This window comes from Asparagus officinalis, chromosome 3, assembly GCF_001876935.1.
Source record: "Asparagus officinalis chromosome 3, Aspof.V1, whole genome shotgun sequence".
NCBI classification, from domain to species: domain Eukaryota; kingdom Viridiplantae; phylum Streptophyta; class Magnoliopsida; order Asparagales; family Asparagaceae; genus Asparagus; species Asparagus officinalis.
The window spans coordinates 5,861,732-5,881,754 of NC_033796.1; the positions used below are offsets into that span (position 1 = coordinate 5,861,732).

Consider the following 20,023-nt stretch of genomic DNA (forward strand, 5'->3'; position numbering starts at 1 on the left):
TTTCCCGATTAGAAAAAAAAGAAAAGAAATTGAGGGTGCTGTTGGTTCATCAACAGAGGAGAGTCATAAGTAAAAAAATAAAGAAGACATTAAAAGTCTCGTTAGAATTGAAGTCAAAACTAGCCATGTCATTAACTTTCTTCTTTGACTTCAAAACCCGCCATTGCGTCCACGAGCCTCAACATAAAAATACAATTTTGATTTATGTAAATCACGAGACTTCCGTGAGCCATTGCTTTTCTGACACAAGGCTAAGTCACACATGAGAAACAAATGACCTGAATACTTAATTAAACTCCATGATTTTTCTCTCATATCCAGCATAACAGGCCCGTTGCGGCAAACTTGAGGGCGAGGCTTAGGGGCCTGGGCGGAGGCGGCGACGGCGATGACGAGGAGGGTGAGGGCCAGGGCGACGAGCTTGAGAAAGCCCTTGGTTTTAGAGAGAGAGAGAGAGAGAGAGAGAGAGGGGGGGGGATGAGAGAGCTGGGTTTGAGGGATTGAAGAGAGGATAAGGTTATTTTGGAGATTTTAGCTTAGCCGGTATATAATAATTGTTAAAAAGGGGCTGCAGTACAAAGTGTCACACTTCAAGGGGCTGAATCACACGGAGGAAACTAAGAGGGGCTGCAGCACATGAAGTTTCTGTTTTTGGGGTCTGGACACATTTTTCCCAAATGTTTTTTAGAGAAGAAAATCTCAAACTCTGTCATTTGACATTTACAAGTAACACCTCCTCCCCTAAATTTTGATATTTTTCCTCTCAAGGAAATTTTAGTTACTTACAAATTACATGTAAGGGGGTCAGATGAGAAACGTTCATAGTTTAAGGGGGTTTTGTGAGGCGCCTCAAAGTTTTAGGGGGTTGTGTGAGATAAACAAAGTTCAAGTGGTTATTTGCAACTCCCCCCAAAGTTCTGGGAGGTTATTGAAATTAACCCTTAATTTCTTCTTGCTTTAGTAAAGATAACGCTAAATTACCAGGTTGATTTATTTAGTTGCCTATATTTAGCAACAAGGTATGATAAATGATTTCATGACAATAAGGTATCCCCAGTAATCACCACTAACTTTAGAGCAGTTTAGATTATGGGGTTTTGCAAAAAAAAAAACATCTTAATATTTAACCCCCAAAAAAAATCAACATCTCTTCTCAATGTCTCTCCTCTCATACTTTCTCCGCTCCCCTCACTCTGCTGAGGGTCAGCATAAAAAAAGACAGAACTCACCCTAGCTATCAGCATTCCTGATGCAAGATTGTGGAGGTCAAGAAAAAATTTCCGCAAATTAAAATGGAGAAAGAGAGAGATGGCAGGGAGATAGACTGAGAAGAGGGGTGGGTTAGAGCCTTAGAGGAGAGAGAGTGAGAAGAGAGTTGGTATTCACTTTTTGCAAATATTAACATTTGGGAGACAATTTGTAAATATGGGTTGAGGGGTATATATGCAAAAAATCTTAATTTAAATTGCTCAAAACTCATCAGTGATGATCGGAGATACCTTATTGCCACAATTTAACCACTTTTTATGTACCTTGTTGGCCCTGGAGCAACAAAATATACCTTATTGGTAAACAGAGGCAACTAGATATTTCCATTTGGTAATTTAGCAGTAAAGATAAAGATGATATCATAAGAAAGATTTTAGTCCAAGACTTTTCTGCGTAATCATAGTAACAAACATATAATGTGACTAAAACATGTCGTATTCATGTTAGACAAAAATATTATAAGAAAATGGTTGTGGATTTAACTAATCCAAAATCATTTTGTTAGAACCTAAAAATATAACATTCACCCTTCACCACAACTTCGAAAGGAGAGACTTTATGATGACACCTGTGCAACCCATATTCAAATCCTACCAAATACAAATTTAAAGTAAATTTTCTAAAAATTAACACTACTGCATAAGTTCATGTTTCGGCCCATAAAAAGGGTCCTCAACCTTCGGAGACAAGTTAAAATATAATGTTCAACTCTCACCATAACTTCTGAGTTTTAGCCTAATGATTAACGGAACTCCAAGAAATTTGAACTGAACATCATTTTGTTTAAAGCATCACAATATTTGAGCCAAGAGACTGACCCAATACAGTTCTACTAAAAAAGTATACTTTGAATAATCTAAACTTCAGTACTACAAAGTAGAGAGAAACAAATTATAGATACCCACATTTGTCACCAAAATACTGGATACAAATCAGTATCCCTTGCTGTGCATACAAATTAAATAAAATAGCTCAATTACCAGGGAATTCTAGTATTGCAACAGCTCAAGAATCAGTAAATCAACTTTCCTTGATTTAGCTCGTAACAGTTTCCTCGCTAACTGCTTTCGACTCATCTATGTCCTTGGCTTCTTCATTTAGTTCGCCAAGTTCCTGGTTCTCTACTGTATCAATCACTAAATCTCCATTCTTTTCTTCTTCTCGAGCCGAACCTTTTTCACGCCCAAAACGTGCTGAAAGCCTCTCAAGCAGTTCTTTGCCGTCCAGTTCAGAAACCATAATGCACAAGTTTGTTCTTCCTTTCCAACACACAATAGCAATCGTAGAGGCATCGACTTCAACTTTATCTGCAGATCCTTTTCCTGTGAACATAGAAACAATTGAAAAAAACTCAAAAATGATAGGGTAAATTACAAGAAATCTCCATCTATATCCTCATTATCCTGTTTTTCAACTTCAAGAAAACACCTTGTGTAAAACATCTAACAAAAATCCCCTCTTCTATGATTACTAATGAAGCCATTAGACGGACATCTGTCCTTGCAAAATAATATGTTAATGATGAAGTGTAAGATTTTTTATTAGTTTATTTAGGAACTATATTTTCCTTCTATTTCCGTACTTCCAAACTTCCAAAATCTGCGTCCACTCAAGTGCAAATGTTTCCGCTGTTATTCAAATAATAAAACTCCATAATAGGATTAAATTTAAAGGCTTCATTAAGGGTCTTATGTCAGGGTTTCTGTTGAACTTATTAGATTATAGATGCAGAGGGTTTCTTGTAATATATCCAAAACAATAATAATTTGTTTAAGAGTATTGTACCTTCACCAAGAATTACAACACAACAGCCTGGCATCAGTTCTGAAGCCTTCTCACCAAATTTAGCGTCAACAAAATCAGCAAATTTGATAGTTCGGTACTGTAATAGATGCCTGAAATCAGCTAAAGATGCAGAGAGTATTTGTTTGCTGATGTACGGAAGCAGGAGAGGTAATCCCTCTGAGGATAACCGGAAAAAACATGGTGATGTGCCATCCTTGGACCCTTGTCTCTCCTGAATTGGGAAAAACAAAGATACCGTTTAACAAACCATGCAATATATTATTTCCATTGATTCTTCAAAGTCAATCATTTAGGAAGGAACTTTTCAAAAGTCCCTCACTAAAGCTTAATCAAAGATCATGATCTGTACAGCATTACGAGGAACAGTGACACAGAACTCGCTTCAATGGCGAATCCAGAAAAAATTTCTTGGGGCTGGAAAATAAATTTTCTATTTATCTAAAAATAAAACTATAATATTATAAGAACATAGTACCTGACAGGAATGCATACGGGTACACTTGTTGGAATTTTAAATGGCTCAACTTTTCAATGCGTTAATTCAAAAAAAATTACAAATTTCTTTAGTGTTTTTAAATAGCTTGAGCACTGGGGTGCAACTTTAAAATTTTATTTTTACTATTATTTTTTTTGGTTGTTTTTTTTGTTGTTTTTTATTTTTATTTTTATTTTTTTTTTGGGGGGGGGGTGATGGTAGTATTAATTTTACAACACTTTTGATGGTCCAATTTAAGTGATAAATTTTCTTGGGGTGCTATACTCACCCCTGAAATGTATATATGATGCCATGCTCTGCTTCTATGGTAATCTTTGTACGTAATGTTTCAAGGAATTTATGATGTGTCAGTTTAAAATATAGACCCGCCCCCCCCCCCAACTAATTTCTCTCTTTAAATAAATACTGTGGTATACAAATGTATAGAGAAAACACCCCCCCCCCCCCCCCCCTTTAACTTTCAGATTTTATCAGAAACCCCCCAAATTAGGGTGGTTTTGTGATATTTTCAAAGTCAATTTTCCGATAATCATCCAAAGTTAAGGAGGGTTTTCTGATATTTGCCCAATTAGAAATTATCGGAACATCTACAAACATAAAATTTCTTTCATTGGCATAAGCCTAATATTTCACCAAGCAAAAGAGGTCAGACAAAGAAAATGTGACACCTAATATGCTCTTATGCGCATCATAAAAAATAAAAAAGGAAAAAGACTAGTTAGGAACATAGTGAGAAAAGTAGAATTTTTTCGGTTAAAAACACAAATAATATCAATCTGTTCAAGTAACATATTTTAGTGAGTAATATGTAAATTCATTAAGAATGTGATACTTACAAAAACCTTCAAGCCAAGGGAAGTTATCTTAAGCTTCTGTCCAGCTTGAAAATTTAGTTGGAGGATATCATGAACGGACTTTGATACATAGTAAATCCTCTTAACATGATTAGCATCATGGTTTCTGGTTACAAGATGGCCCTCCAGAGGAAATGATTCACTTATGCCATAGAAAGATCGAATACTGTTGATAGTTGCTTCATCTTTGAAAAATAAGACAGGATCAACTCCTTTCCACTTGCCTTGTGTTTGTAATCTCCCTTTACTTCCATTCAATTCTGCATGGCCTTTCTCCCCATTGTCACATTCTTCCTTTTCTTTTTCCTTATTATCTTCTGACCCAACATCTTTAGATCCTAATGCTGCTAATTGGTTCTTGTCCATTTTACTGTCATCAGATGCTTGTTCTGTCGTAACAGGTTCTTGATCATGAGGCACATCTCCAGATAGCTTTGTTCCCGACTGATCTTCGTCCAGAAGGTTCTTGCTCATGTTTCTTGAAATCTTGCATATATTTTTACTTGACTGGTTTTTATAGTCCTCTACAACAAGTAAATAATAACAATAATCAACTAATGGAACATGGTCTCATATAGAAGTTATTGCATGACAGAGAAAATAGTATGATAGTGAATTACCCTTCAAAGGAGAAGTCTTCTGAAGAACAGCAATAAAAAATGCTCCACTATTTTGATCATGAGGAACTATCCTCATGCACCGTTCAAGTGGAAATCTTGAGACTTCAACTTTGGAATCATCCCCTATGGCCTCCGCAGACGCACTTCCATTAGAAGCTTCTGTTTGAACTGCAGCTTTGTCATCATCAGCAGAAGTCCCAATATTTTCCAAATTCTCACTGTTCTTTTCATTCTCTATCTCGCTTGAAGGCTGAGTTATGGTGCCCGAAATACTTTCTCCCCCAATATTACTGTCAAGTGCCATCAAATCCTCCTGTGCACCATCATTTGACACCTCCACCTCATCGCAGTTTTCATCAGAAGGAAACATACTTGGCAAAATCACACCCCTTCTATATTTTGGGACAATTTTATAAGAAGCTAACCAAAGACCTCTGTCTCGGATCTGAAAAAAATTAAAGCATCAAAATATCCAAGTGAAACTTTGAAGACAATATAAGACATAACTGAAATAATTGCATCCTTAACCAAACTAGATTTCACTTCATTATTCATCTTCCAATTTTGTGATGACCTGAACTTTTTAATTATTACAGCACAAATTACTTAATCACACTCCTATATTTTGGGACATTTTTATAAGAAACTAAGGGAGGGTTATTCATTGGTGTAAATTTATGGATAATGGGATAATTTTTGGAATAACACTTTTTGGTGTTATTCATTGGGGTAATTGGTTATGGATTCAACTATATGATGTTATTGGTTTGTTGGAATCTTTTTGGTGTTATTCATTGGGGTAATTGGTTATGGATTCAACTATATGATGTTATTGGTTTGTTGGAATAATTGTGGGACAAATACACCACTTTTTTGGTTATGGATTCAACTATATGATGTTATTGGTTTGTTGGAATAATTGTGGGACAAATACACCACTTTTCCTAAAATTACCCCAACTATATAAAGAACCCTCAAACCCCACCCTCAAAATTACCCCAAATTATTTGCTGGAACAAGATTACCCCAGCGTCTCTTCTTCTGCGTTCTTCCAGCGATCTCTTCTCCTTCTCTCTTCTCCATCACCCTCTCACCGTCGTGTTTGAATTTGTCACCGTCGATTCTGTATCAGATCTGATTTTGGGTAATTTCTGCGATTGAGCGCAAGAGGGCTAGGGTACGAGGTCAATTGGAGAGTGGAGGTTTTGTTGAACGGGAACGGAACGCGGTGGGAGTTTGGTGAAATATGAGGAAGGGAACGGCGTGGCGGCGAGCATCGGTGGGGGGTCGGAGGATGCCTAGTTCAAGAACAGACCGTAGCCCGAGGTGGGGGTCGTGATGGAGAAATTGGGCAGGAAGCTGCAGGATAGCTTGCTGTCGGAGATCGTGATCTTGAAGAAGATCAAGCATCCCAATATTATAGCTCTCCATGACATAATTGAGGTCAATTTTGTTCTTTCTTCTTTCAATTTAGTTTTATTTTTGGTTGATCTAGTAGGTTAGCGTAGTTTGGAACTGAGTGCGTTGTTGAATTTTGTGGAAAAGGTGGAATTTTGAATAGCTGGACTGCTATTGTCTCTGTAGAGGTTAAATTGCAGCTTTTTGCACAAAATTTCAGCTCATGAGCAATGAGGAAGATTATGGGAACTATGAAGAGTGACAACCAGGTTACCAAAACTTGGATTTCTAATCTGGAGAGAGAGAGAGAGAGGATAATTGAGTGATTTTTTCTGTTTTATGATACTTCATACAAATTGTCCCACTTAAATTGTCCCACTAAATTGTCTCATTATCCCATTTTACCCCCACTTTATCCCACTCAAATTATCCCAATGGGTAAAATTATCCCAATGGGTAAAATTATCCCATTGGGACAATTAACCCAATTTGCCCCAAAATACATCAAATTATCCCAAAGACCTCTATCTCGGATCTGAAAAAAATTAAAGCATAAAAATATCCAAGTGAAACTTTGAAGACAATATAAGACATAACTGAAATAATTACATCCTTAACCAAACTAGATTTCACTTCATTATTCATCTTCCAATTTTGTAATGACCTGAACTTTTTAATTATTACAGCACAAATTACTTAAAGAGTTATCATGTAACATTTAGGTATGTCAGAACCAGCGAAGAGATAGTATATGCACCAATGATAACATTTTCAATCTATAAGGCACATGTCATATAAGAAACTAGTCATCATAAGCTATGGTAACCTATGTTACTTGGTTACTTCTAATTTGAAGTCATACCCTTACCCAACACGTACCCATACCGATACCGGTAACCAAACTCCTTGGACACTCCTTACATATATGCAAATATTTATTCGGGCATGTACTCAATTACACAATATATGTTCTAATTTAAAACACTTGTCATACATTTTTTTGACCAATACCCTACACTTCATATCCACTTCTTGAAATTCACTGGACATAAGTCAGGTTATGAATTATAATTTTAAAGGTTCGTTTGGATGTCTAGTTGAAAAACTAGTGATTTTCCAATTTATAATTCACATAATAAAAGAAACATAAAAATATCATAGGAATTTTAATTTTTATCTTTGCTCTCATATAAATTATTAATTCCAATATATAATATATGTGTGTACAAATATCTATATAGTCATGTCCCCTTACCCTACCTTTTACAAATTTGTAGAGTCCCATATCCGTACCCATACAATATAGATGGTAACCGATTCCATTCATTTCTCAGGGCTTTGACAGGTGACTTTTGGCTATGGAAATATCTAGTTACCGGAAGGAATTCTTTACTAGAGGAATTAAATGATTTTTTTATCCACGTATTCTTTTGTATAATTTGTGATTGACAAGATCGCGATGAAGTTAAAAATTAGGAAAATATGGGAAAAAGTGAGGCCATTGTGAATCTATCTTGTGAAGAATTGCATCAATTAACTGTAGATTTTCAACGGTGGAGAATATTGTTTGAAATATATATTATTTATTACAAATGTGAAGATGAGGTTTCTTTTGGGTTTAGATATGGATGTTTGGATCTAATTATATATAATATATTATATTACTGGTCTTACACTCCAATATTCGTTAAAAGGTTTGGGTCTCCTTATTAATATATGAAGTTTCCTTGTATATCCTTCCTATTTCTATTGAATTTCTTCAACACCAGTTCATTGCAAGTCTAACATGATATCGCAATTCTTTTTTGCATTCAAAATATAGAACAACTTTGAGGAAAAACTGAAATATCCTGTTAGTATTTAGTTTTAGTTGCATTAGCTTGTTGCAATGGCATATCTAAAGCAAGAATGTAATCCCAGCAGAACTAACCTTCCATGTTTTGAGACCCTGACGACGGACCAATTGAGGAAGTTCACTTGACACATCAAGAAGCTCGACTGTCCCCTTACTTCTCCGAAGAATCTAGTTTACACATGACAATATTAAGATATGAAGAAATAGCGTATGCAAAGGAGAGTGGAAAGAAATAAATACAAGATTTGATCAAGGTAAGAAAGAGAATAATTATTGTATGATCAGTCGATAAAATAAAATCTGGAATGAGGTATTGTATGAGTGATAGGGTGATAGAATATGGCTGCTCACTGCTAATTTCAAACAGGGCCTAGAATAGAAATAGCTTTTAAGAAACCACTTGTTAGATAATTCAATTAAGCCACTACATACAAAATTCAAGCAGCAGCACCAGAAGATTTTAAAACGCCAGTACCCTAATATGACTGCTCACTGCTAATGAGCCACATTCATGGTAAAATATCAGAGAATAAGGTAATACCCAAAAAAGAAATCTTGGAAGAAGACAAACACCACCAATCGGAAAATCAACTATGCAATGCCCGTACAAATTTTGAGCAAAAAAAAAATTATCCTAAACAACTAAAATGTCTACAAATAGAAAGAAACAATTGTGTATATGAAGTGATCATATAGCGGACAGTTTCAGAGACAAGTCACTTAAATATACTTCACGAACAAGTTTCAATGAGAAGTTACTTAAATATAAAGAATGGAAAACAAGTTTAGACAAAAATAAAGTGAGACCACTTCAACTTTATCTAAGATTGCCAGTCACAATTATTATTATGATAACAACCTGATCTCTGCTCAAATTTTACAATGTTGCTTTACTGTATGTGCAAACAGGTTGAAGCCTTGTAAATTATACATAGTTATGTACAATTAAAAAATAAAAAATAGGAAAAATTGCTTCTAGCACCCAAAATAACAACTATTCTTCCCCCACCCAAGACTTTTTCAACACTCCCAAAGCCCCCAAAAGCAAAGTCACAACTCTCTGAGGCCCCAAAACACAAAACCCAAGAGTTTAAAACATGTGAAGACCATAATACACTTTCTCTCTCTCTTTTCATGATATCACTGTGATGATTTGAAATGAGTTTTAGGGGGACAAATTCTAATTCCCTCCAAATTTATATATTGTTGTGATCTTGAAGACGATGATGACGAAGACGGTGGATCGTTTAAGACGAATGAGATTGGGATCAAGGCGAGTTGCGATGGATTCAGCGTCGTCGTTCTGAAGAAAAAGGCGAGAACTCTAACGACTCCTTGTATAATTTTTCTCGCTTTTTTAGCTTATACTTGAATCTGATGCTTTTTTTTTACATATTGTTGTAATTTTTTTGAAATTGATGACTTGAAATTAAAGCAGAGTCTATAAATTTACATATTGTTGTTATTTTACTATAATGAGTTATTAAGTTTAAGGTTATGAATTAGTTGTGAAGCAAGGTTATGAGTTAATTGTTAAGATTACGAGTTGGTTGTCAAGATTACGAGTTGGTTGTCAAAGTTACGAGTTGGTTGCCAATGTTACAAGTTGGTTATCAATGTTACGAATTGGTTGTCAATGTTACGAGTTGGTTGTGAAGAACACGAATTGGTTGTCAATGTTACGAATTGGTTGTGAAGGTTACGCGTTGGTTGTGAATGTTATGAGTTTGTTGTGAATGTTACGAGTTGTTTGTGAAGGTTACGAGTTGGTTGTGAACCTCGGCAATGAGTTGATTGTGATTGTTGTTTACTAACCTTCACAACCAACTCATTATCGAGATTCACAACCAACTCGTAACGTTCACAACAAACTCGTAAACTTCACAACCAACTCGTAACGTTCACAACAAACTCGTAAACTTCACAACCAACTCATAACCTTCAAAACCAACATGTAACATTCCTTCACAACCAACTCATAACCTTAACAACAAACTCATTACAGTAAAATAACAACAATATATAAATTTACAGACTCTGCTTTAATCTCAAGTCATCGATTTTAAAAAAAAATTACAACAATATGTAAAATAACAAAAAAATATAGCACTCAGATTCAAGTACAAGTTAAAAAAAGGGGAAATTTTACACCGGGAGTCGCCGGAGTTCCCGCCTTTTTCTTCGGAACGGCGACGCTGAATCCATCGGAACTTGTCATCGCTGTCTTCAAGATTGCAGTTTTCTTCGCATCATGAATGAACGCCGAGAAAGTTCCATCGCGAATGTCGACGCCATTGGAAAAAATTGGAGGGAACTAGAATTTTTCCCTCTAAAACTCATTTCAAATCATCACAGTGACATCATGAAAAGGGACAGAGAGAGAAATGGTATTATGGTCTTAACATGTTTTAAACTCTTGGGTTTTGTGTTTTGGGTGCTCAGAGAATTGTGGCTTTGCTTTTGGGGGTTTTGGGAGTGTTGAAAAATTCTTGGGCGGGGAAAGAATAACTGTTGTTATTTTGGGAGCTAGAAGCAATTTTCCCTAAAAATAAGGGGGGAAACATTGGAATATACAAAGAAATGATTTATCTTATATAGAGATTATCTAATGGAGACTTTTAACATATTTTCATAAATAAATTTATATTAAATAATAAATTTGATAAGACAAGTATTTCATAAATCACAAACCTCAGCCACAACAGCTTCATTTTCCACAGGATTCATCGAGCAGGTTGAGTAAACCATTCTTCCACCCACTTTTAGCAGTGTTATCCCTGCAACAAACAGTATAACAGAGGAATCAGTATGAGCGCCTTTTGCCTACTGTTAAGCACATTGGAAGAAAGGACTGCATGAAGGATGTGCACATCATTCTTCTCATGATCATCAACTTTATTCCATTGTCACTACAAAGGTGAGTTGAGAGTTGGGGGTTCTAATCAGATTAGGTACATGATTCCTAAATTGTGCAACTAGTTAGACCCCCAATCCAAAAAGGAGATGACAAAACATCACAAGTACAATTTGTAATCATAAACATTACAACTAGAATATTGAATAAAGATCTAGCAAAGGATTATGTGTGAATTGGTTTTATATTAGCTCTTCTAAACTTTGTTTTTGTAATGAGCAATGGAGACATTAGCATAGTTAACTGTAATTCAACTTCAGCAACAAGCTAAGCTTAAGCTCCATGTAGGCTAGAGCAAAAGCCAAATGTCTCTTCTAAGCACAAAACACAACGGTAACACAAATTTGATGTCCAGGCAAACTATGAAGACATAGGTGGTTCATTTTAGTCACTTTGCAAGTTTATATTGGTTTGTTACATATAACTCAAATATGATTAAAGAGTAACTATGAGTAATTGCCTGGGAGAAGGGAAAGAAAAAACTAGCTTTAAGAGGAAAAAATCCCATAATGGATCACTCCATATAAGAAAATGATCCAACAAAGAACGGAGGGAAAGACAGATTCTAATAATCCAGCAATCAGGAAAATATATGAGGAAGCATATTGACAGTACTTTACAGCTACTAAATAACCATGCAAAGTTAAACACACAAATTAAAGCAGCTTATGGGAAATCTTTACATGTCCAAAGAACTTATGTGGAGCCTACGATCATAAAAAAGAGAGACGAGAGTTATAGAAGAAGTTGGCTTATGAGGAATCAAAAAGCATCCAACTGGTGGAACCAATCGTTTTACTAGAGTTCATGTCATGAAAAATTGAAAAGTATGAGAAATTAAATGTTTCAGCATGCTAATTTTTTTGCATATGATTAATAGAATAAATCATTGTATGAACAATAAAAATAAAATATAAAAAACCAACAACATCCAACGTAGTATCTACGATGATATCCGTCATAGAGGCTACATGAAGAAGGCATAATGCTAAAAGATAATCTACAAATGGTTCAAAAAAGTTTACCCCGCATAGCTATCTCCACCTGAAGGCGATGAAGGCCATTACCCATTCCTGCATTCCTGAACCAAAATCAGGCCTGTCATGAGTAATCACAAAATGAAATAATTAATCTCACAAAGTACCATGAAGAGCTCACCATTTCCGCCAGATATCTGGAGCCTTCCGCAAAGTGCCATCACCGCTGCATGGTACATCACATAAAACACGATCGAACTGCAGAACACTTTTTCCTAGCTCCCCTTTTTCTTCTTCAGAAATCTCTACGGAACACTTATTTAAAGAACAACTAGGGAAGTATTGTGCCTCGTGGTTTGTCACTATCAAGTTGGCACTGCACATTCGCTTAGTTTGATGAATGAGAAGATTGCATCTCTGGACATCTACATCATTTGCTATCACCTAGAAAATCAAAGAGGACAGTTTAAGACTACAGCATGTAAATATTTTCGAGGTCAAGTTTCAATCAGTATATTAAATGATATAAATTATTTAATTTGATAGTGAAAATACAGAGAAATGATAGTGCTCCCTATCTTGGCAATGTTGGAGAGCAACGCCATTATGGTTCATGTGGGGTAAATAAAGTCAGACAATCAACTGAACAGATTGGCATCATTTAATTAAAAACATAGGCAATTAACAACAAAAGGGTTTATGAGTCCATTTTAAAGAATCACAGGATCCTTGCTCTTCCTAACTTCCAAAAGCATACTATCAATTCCTACAGAGCAATACCAGTCCGTCTGGAAGTAGTCCAGGTTCCTTTGTTTGGTGTATTATCTCAAGCAACTGGAAAGTTTTCGAACCTGGAGCTGCACACACTGCATAGGCCAAACACCACATAGTTAAAAAAATGAAATGAACACAGGTCATATAAAGTCCATATTTTGGGAAAAGCATGTGATGAACTATAACAAATATAACTAATGACTTTCACTAGATAATTTACTTAGAACACTTGAAGACCAAAATATATAACTTACATTGGCTAAATTATCATAGATCATACATGGTGGCATATTAATGTGGTGAAATATATATTAGTAGTGAGAAAAACAAAAATCACACACATACAAAGATGAATAGATCTATGAGAAAAGTTATACTTAACTTACTGGATTGAATAAAAGTTGTCCAAATAATTCATGTTGCATAAAGTTTGAATAGTAGTTCTTCTGCAAGAAGATTTTTGCAGCAATTAACTAGTGGCAACAACAAAGTTCATCTTTACGCTAAATAACTGTTAGATAATTAATTTGTAATAACTAAACTTGTACCAAATGTGGGTTAGCATTCTTTCAAATCAACAAAAAGATAATATTTACATTAAAGAACTTAAAATTAAATGATGTACTTATATTATTCTTAGGATATTTAGGACAACAATATAAGATTTTGAGCACATGGTGCCAGATACTTAAAAAGAGATGAAGTATGTGTAAATCTCTGCTGGTACAGGAAGAGTATGTTGAAACTCAGTTTCTCACGTAAACGCAAACAAGGGGAATTGCGTAAGTTTCTCCACAATGGCATTTGTGATAACAAAAAGGATTGCGCCAACAGAAATATCCAAAAGAACAAGAAGCTTACTGTCAAGGACATGGTGATGAGGTAGCACATCCAAGAACAAGGGAGGAACCTGTAGTCAAAATGTAGAAAAAGAAAATATGTCATGCAAAGTGGCCAATCAAATATACTCAAAGCAAGAAAAGATATAATGATCACAGGCAAGATCATATACGAGAAGAAATGCATATGCATGCATGCATGTACACACGCATCCACAATGCACCCACCCACCCCAAACACACTGCACACACATCACATGAAAGAGATACCCACCATGCTAACAGCCTCCTGCCTGGTAATATTACCAACCTCATTCTCTTGCTTCAAGAACTCATGGAATCTGGGATTAAGCAACAAAATAAACATGAACTAACAGATCACAAACTGCAAACTTTGTCTCACAATTATTAGTTTAAAAGAAACTTCGACTGAATATATTAACGTGGTCTTATTAGAAATGTTATGTTTCAAAATGCACACCACCAAAGATATATTGGTAAGAAGATTAGAAAAGTGGAAACAAAAAATTGTAAGTGTAAGATTGTATCTGGTTGCAAAGAAAGTGATGGAAAGAAATTACAAAAGCAAAGGAAATGGAAAGAAAAATACAATGAAAGAAAACATTTACAGTGTTAATATGCTATCGATGTCATCACCTTTTAAGCTTTTGCACATTAAATAGCTCACTTTTAGAACTTAGATCCATTTTGAGAAGCTCCACTGTCAACATTATTTAATTTTTCGAACCTAAAAGAAAGATAAGAAGATAGAGAAGAAAAACACATCAAATTAATGGACAAGGCCAATTACCTCTCAAGTGTTTGGTTTTTCCGTAGCTGCATCCGGGAAAAATTCAAATGCCAAGCAAGATTGTCAGGATACCAAGGCAATGGTCTGATAGCTTCACTTTCATGCTCATTATTAGCCTAATAAGCGATGGGAATAAAAAGAATGGTTATAAGCGCAACGAACACTGTTTTAAATATCGGCCGATAACCGATATTATCGGCCGAGTTATCGGATTTGGGAGCTCTCCGATAGGATAACTTGGATTTTTAATCGGTTATCGTTTTTGGCAAGTTATCGGGGAGTTATCGGCGTTATCGGTACTTATCGGCCGATAAGTAAGGTTTTTTTATCGGGATTATCGGCCGATAAGTAAGGCTATGCAATCGAATGGTTTCATCGTGCGGTCAAGATGCAAGTTTTGCTTTCTACAATTAGTTAGTGATTCTAAACATGATGATTTACATTTTGGTATGTTTATATTTCATTAAGCATGGTTAGATTACATTTTTTAGTTATTATATTATATATATACACCATCTAGTATATCACTCCGATAAATACTACTTATCCCCGATATATCCCCGATTTTCGCTATCCGATAAGAATTTTGGTCGTCCGATAAATTCCCGATAACCGATATTTAAAACCTTGGCAACGAATGAGTAAAAGTTGGAACTAGTAAAACAGAAGTCAGAGACAGGCAACATGGAAGTATACCTCCGCCTCCAGGGATTTCATGAAGTCATTTTCCAACTGCATTCGGACGTCTTGATAAAACTGGGCACTATAATTTAAATTAATCAAAACTGGCACTCACTGGATAACACGATGAATTAAGCAAAAAGATGATGGTATGAACTTTTCCAAGAATAACTTGAAAGTATAGTAAAAGCATGCCTTTACTTAAAACAAGTGACAAAGATGCAAATGAAGAAAATCCACAAGTATATTTTAAATTCAGATGTCGGCACCTGGCAACACTGCATTAGCAATATATAGCAAACTCATAGATTAAAACTTCATTTTCATTAAACCGAATTACGAAATAATTCACTGTTAAGAATGACTATGATAATAATAGATGTGCTTACAACACAAATTACCTAGAATTGATTCTAAATGCAGCTGGCAGTGGCTTTCTCAACAAAGACATGAACTCCTCCCACTCTTCTGTTGACACAATGCATTGCACCTAGAACATAGTATTCAAATTTCAGGAAATGTCATTGCAAGAAAACAGCACTCAACATGACACAACAAACACAATTGAAGAATTCTAATGCAGTACTGCAGAGGATACATAAAGATAGCTTCGCCAACATAAATGGGATAGTTAGAAGCATAGCCAATTCTTTTGACTAAGTCAACATTATTTCTACCTCCCATACTTTTACACTGAATGGCAAAGAATAATTGTTAGACAATAAATAAACAAGAACATGACAAACATAAGAATAATAGAGAAGAACCAGAAACAGTTCCAGCTCAGACAGTTCTAACCCTGTCACAGATCTTTCATCCCGCAACAACTATAACAAGTTCGTTCTTTCAATGCAATCCAAAAGATGTCTCTATGAAGGCGGTTCAAAACACCATAAGCCAAAAGTAGATATTCGACATCCTCTAAAACTATTCTTAAAACTAAAACCAAAATAAATCATTAACAAAAGCTATAACAAATTCAAATCGACTCCAAAGATGAACATAATAAACGCGATTCAGTTCCCACTAATACGAAAAAGGTAACAGTCCATATAAGAGTGAATCTTGATCGCCTACGTCAAACAAGTAGGCAAAGAATAATTGTTAGACAATAAATAAACAAGAACATGACAAACATAAGAATAATAGAGAAGAACCAGAAACAGTTCCAGCTCAGACAGTTCTAACCCTGTCACAGATCTTTCATCCCGCAACAACTATAACAAGTTCGTTCTTTCAATGCAATCCAAAAGATGTCTCTATGAAGGCGGTTCAAAACACCATAAGCCAAAAGTAGATATTCGACATCCTCTAAAACTATTCTTAAAACTAAAACCAAAATAAATCATTAACAAAAGCTATAACAAATTCAAATTGACTCCAAAGATGAACATAATAAACACGATTCAGTTCCCACTAATACGAAAAAGGTAACAGTCCATATAAGAGTGAATCTTGATCGCCTACGTCAAACAAGTAGGCAAAGAATAATTGTTAGACAATAAATAAACAAGAACATGACAAACATAAGAATAATAGAGAAGAACCAGAAACAGTTCCAGCTCAGACAGTTCTAACCCTGTCACAGATCTTTCATCCCGCAACAACTATAACAAGTTCGTTCTTTCAATGCAATCCAAAAGATGTCTCTATGAAGGCGGTTCAAAACACCATAAGCCAAAAGTAGATATTCGACATCCTCTAAAACTATTCTTAAAACTAAAACCAAAATAAATCATTAACAAAAGCTATAACAAATTCAAATTGACTCCAAAGATGAACATAATAAACACGATTCAGTTCCCACTAATACGAAAAAGGTAACAGTCCATATAAGAGTGAATCTTGATCGCCTACGTCAAACAAGTAGGTCTCCAAGGTGCTTAAGCAGACATTGTTTGCAATGGACCAATCTATACTTGGAGTTTATCAGCATTTGTTGTTTATATCATAGGATTACCCTGGTCACATTATGACAAAATTATGTCAAATAAGATTCATTTTGTCAGAATGGGTCGAAACATGAATTGAATACTAAAGATCCTATTGATGGCTGCCAATCTGATCTTTAACTAGAAAATTTCATGTTGGGCTACGATGCCAGAAACTTTTGATTGAACTCTTGTTTTCCAGCTTGAACACCATCTATGACTAATAAAAGTACTCTCGTGACTACACACCCATCAGTACCGGTGACAAAAAGATGTCATTTTTACACAAAATGCTGCGCTGTACACGACAATTCTTCCTTTGAGATATTTATACTAGCAGACTTCATTAAAACACAAGAGTATCAAACATCCAAATTCTCTTTCAGCTGTTGGACTTCCTTTTATTTAAAAAAAAAAGCGCACTTTCAGCAAATTTTAACTCAAATTCGATCTGAAAATTTTCATCAGATTCAAAAGAAACGAGAGTTACCTTGTAGTATTCCTCAAATCCAGGATTTTGAGAGATGAAAGGTTCCCATTTCTGATTAGGGATGGAATCGGGATTGGAGTTTGGATCGTTGTTCGTGCCGTCGTCGGGTCGAGTCTTTTTAGGGTTACTGTTGTGCTTCCATACGTTGTCTCTGTTCTGCTTGAAGTGTCTCCGTTGAGTTCGCCCTCGCTTCTGGCCACCGCCCATGGCGTATCTAGGTTTTGCGCGATGAGGCTGCTGCGGTTTTCTGATGGAGGCGGAAAAAGGGCGAGGGTACAAGCTGGGGGGTTTTAGAGAGGGATTATATTCGAGGAAGCGATGACAAGTGACTGGCAATAAACAAATGTAAATGCTTTTTTTTTTACCCCTCACTTAAAAGGCACCATCTCAAAAAACTTTATTTATCTCATATAACTATTCTGCACTTTGGGGTGCAGCACGAAACCTCCCTAAAAAAATTTTATCGTACCCTTAGATGTAATTTAAAAAAATTAAAATTTTTTCGAGAGGAAAATATTTTAAACTTTATCGTTTGTCATTTACAGGCAATATACTCCCTCTCGTAAATTATGGAACTTTTCCTCTCAATAAAAATTTAGTTGTTTGCAAATTACATGTAGGGGGTTAAGTGAGAAAAGCCCAAAGTTTTATGGGGGGTTTGTGAGACAGCCCAAAGTTGATAAGGGTTTTGTGAAATAAACAAAATTTAGGGCGTTTATGTGCAATACCCCCAAATATTTTGTTTTTTTTTGTTGGGGGTGTTATGTGAAATTAGCCCAAAGTTTATGTTCATTACTATCACATGACTAACATAACATAAAGTTGGTAAACTGTAGGGATGTTTGGCAAATTGAAAGTGTGAAAGTCATTTTCTTCGCAAGTGAGAAAATGCATCCATATCATTATGCAAATGAAATACAATGTTTGTTTACACAAATAAATTACCGTAAGTAGAAAAGTGAAGATAACAAAGATGATGTGGCAAGTCATTCATTTATTAAAAACCATATCATATTCTAAATGATTTTTGGTAACTGCAAAAAGTATTCAATGACTAAAAATACATAACTAGCACAATTAGACAGAAAAATGTGAAATTTAATTCATAGGATAACAATTTGAAAGAAAAAAACCATGTAAGACCCCTTATTGGATTAAATCAACAGCTACAGATTATATCCTAAGATTGAAAAATAAAGATTTTTTTTTAAAATCATAGTCCCTTACTTCACTGAAATTGAAATTACGTCCCTCGATTCTTATATCTTGCTACTACTAACTTTAACTAAAGAAATTAATTTGAAAGAACTTATAAGAATTTAAGGATGTAATAGTAATTTCAAGGATCAAGGGATTAATGGTGTAACAACTCTTAAGTATTGAGGGACTCGATAGCAATTTTAATAATTTGAGAGACTAATTAAAATATAGCAACGATTAAGGGACTAATATAGAAAACCCAAGAAAAATAATGACGTTTTCAAACTTTAAATGTTGTGAACCGCCGGACATAAAAAAGGGAATATTTAATTAAGAAAGTTTTTTTAGTTAAAAGTTGTACCCATTTTCCACTTACACGTGATAATCGCACCTTTTTTTTTTTAAGGGAAGTTGAAATTGTATTATATTTGATGTAACAAAAGTTTTGTATTTCACTGGCATGGACTTTCAATAAGATCAACATTATAAGTAATAAAAGTGAGTTATTAAAAAACCCATCTTACTGTGTTGCAACTATGTTGAAAACTATGTTTAACACATTACTTCAATGATAAGATGGATCATGGATGTTACAGTTGATTCACAACATTTGTTATCGTTAGGGGTTGTTTGGTTCATTTCATAAAATTATGGAAATGGATTCTCTCATAAATAATCAAATCTAATTTTTTTAAGGATATCTAATGAATCCAAAACTTATGTTTGATATGGAATGATAAAGTAAAAAATAAGAAAGCATATCCAAAACTCATGTTTGTATCATTTTTAAAGAATAAGAAAAACACCATCATAGAAAGTTTTTTTTTAGCTTTTTTATGTTTGATTCAAAACAATAGAATAGGAAATAACCCAAAAAGTGTGAATAAACATACATGTGGTAGAGTTACCCCGTACAAAGTTAGCAACGGATATAAACGGTTAGGGGTTGCAACGGCTAGTATATAGGAGTTGCAATCCTATATAAATGTATCAGCAATGGCCCAATACAATGCAGTTCATTTCAACTTTTTTTTTCTTCAGGAAACAGAGCAACCTTACTACTGTAATGAAGATGGAGCTGAAATGTGATAGCAGATAAGTAATTGAC

At 34.9% G+C, this 20,023-nt stretch overlaps 1 protein-coding gene across 2 annotated transcripts; it reads right to left on the bottom strand.

Moving 5' to 3' along the window:
- On the bottom strand, positions 2,097 to 18,032 carry LOC109832768 (tRNA (cytosine(34)-C(5))-methyltransferase). 2 transcript variants are annotated; one of them, XM_020400180.1, is made up of 15 exons: positions 17,716 to 18,032; positions 15,696 to 15,784; positions 15,310 to 15,376; positions 14,614 to 14,729; positions 14,077 to 14,143; positions 13,825 to 13,873; positions 12,970 to 13,055; positions 12,371 to 12,633; positions 12,238 to 12,293; positions 10,990 to 11,075; positions 8,374 to 8,466; positions 5,046 to 5,490; positions 4,408 to 4,949; positions 3,055 to 3,286; positions 2,097 to 2,591 (listed from the first exon to the last, which is right to left on the bottom strand). In XM_020400180.1, exons 1-15 carry the CDS (start codon positions 17,920 to 17,922, stop codon positions 2,305 to 2,307), a joined length of 2,685 nt encoding a protein of 894 aa, XP_020255769.1. In that variant the 5' UTR covers positions 17,923 to 18,032; the 3' UTR covers positions 2,097 to 2,304. The 2 variants fall into 2 exon arrangements, with proteins under 2 accessions (XP_020255769.1, XP_020255770.1); XM_020400181.1 differs by lacking the exons at positions 14,614 to 14,729; positions 15,310 to 15,376.

Bases quoted from the DNA above. Each gene is read 5' to 3' on its own strand.
- LOC109832768 (XM_020400180.1), bottom strand. From the start codon at position 17,922: ATGGGCGGTGGCCAGAAGCGAGGGCGAACTCAACGGAGACACTTCAAG. The intron at 15,785-17,715 runs GTAACTCTCGTT...ACTATGTTCTAG, and splicing joins GATTTGAGGAATACTACAAG to GTGCAATGCATTGTGTCAAC. The intron at 12,634-12,969 runs GTATTGCTCTGT...TTGATTTTCTAG, and splicing joins GACTACTTCCAGACGGACTG to GTGATAGCAAATGATGTAGA.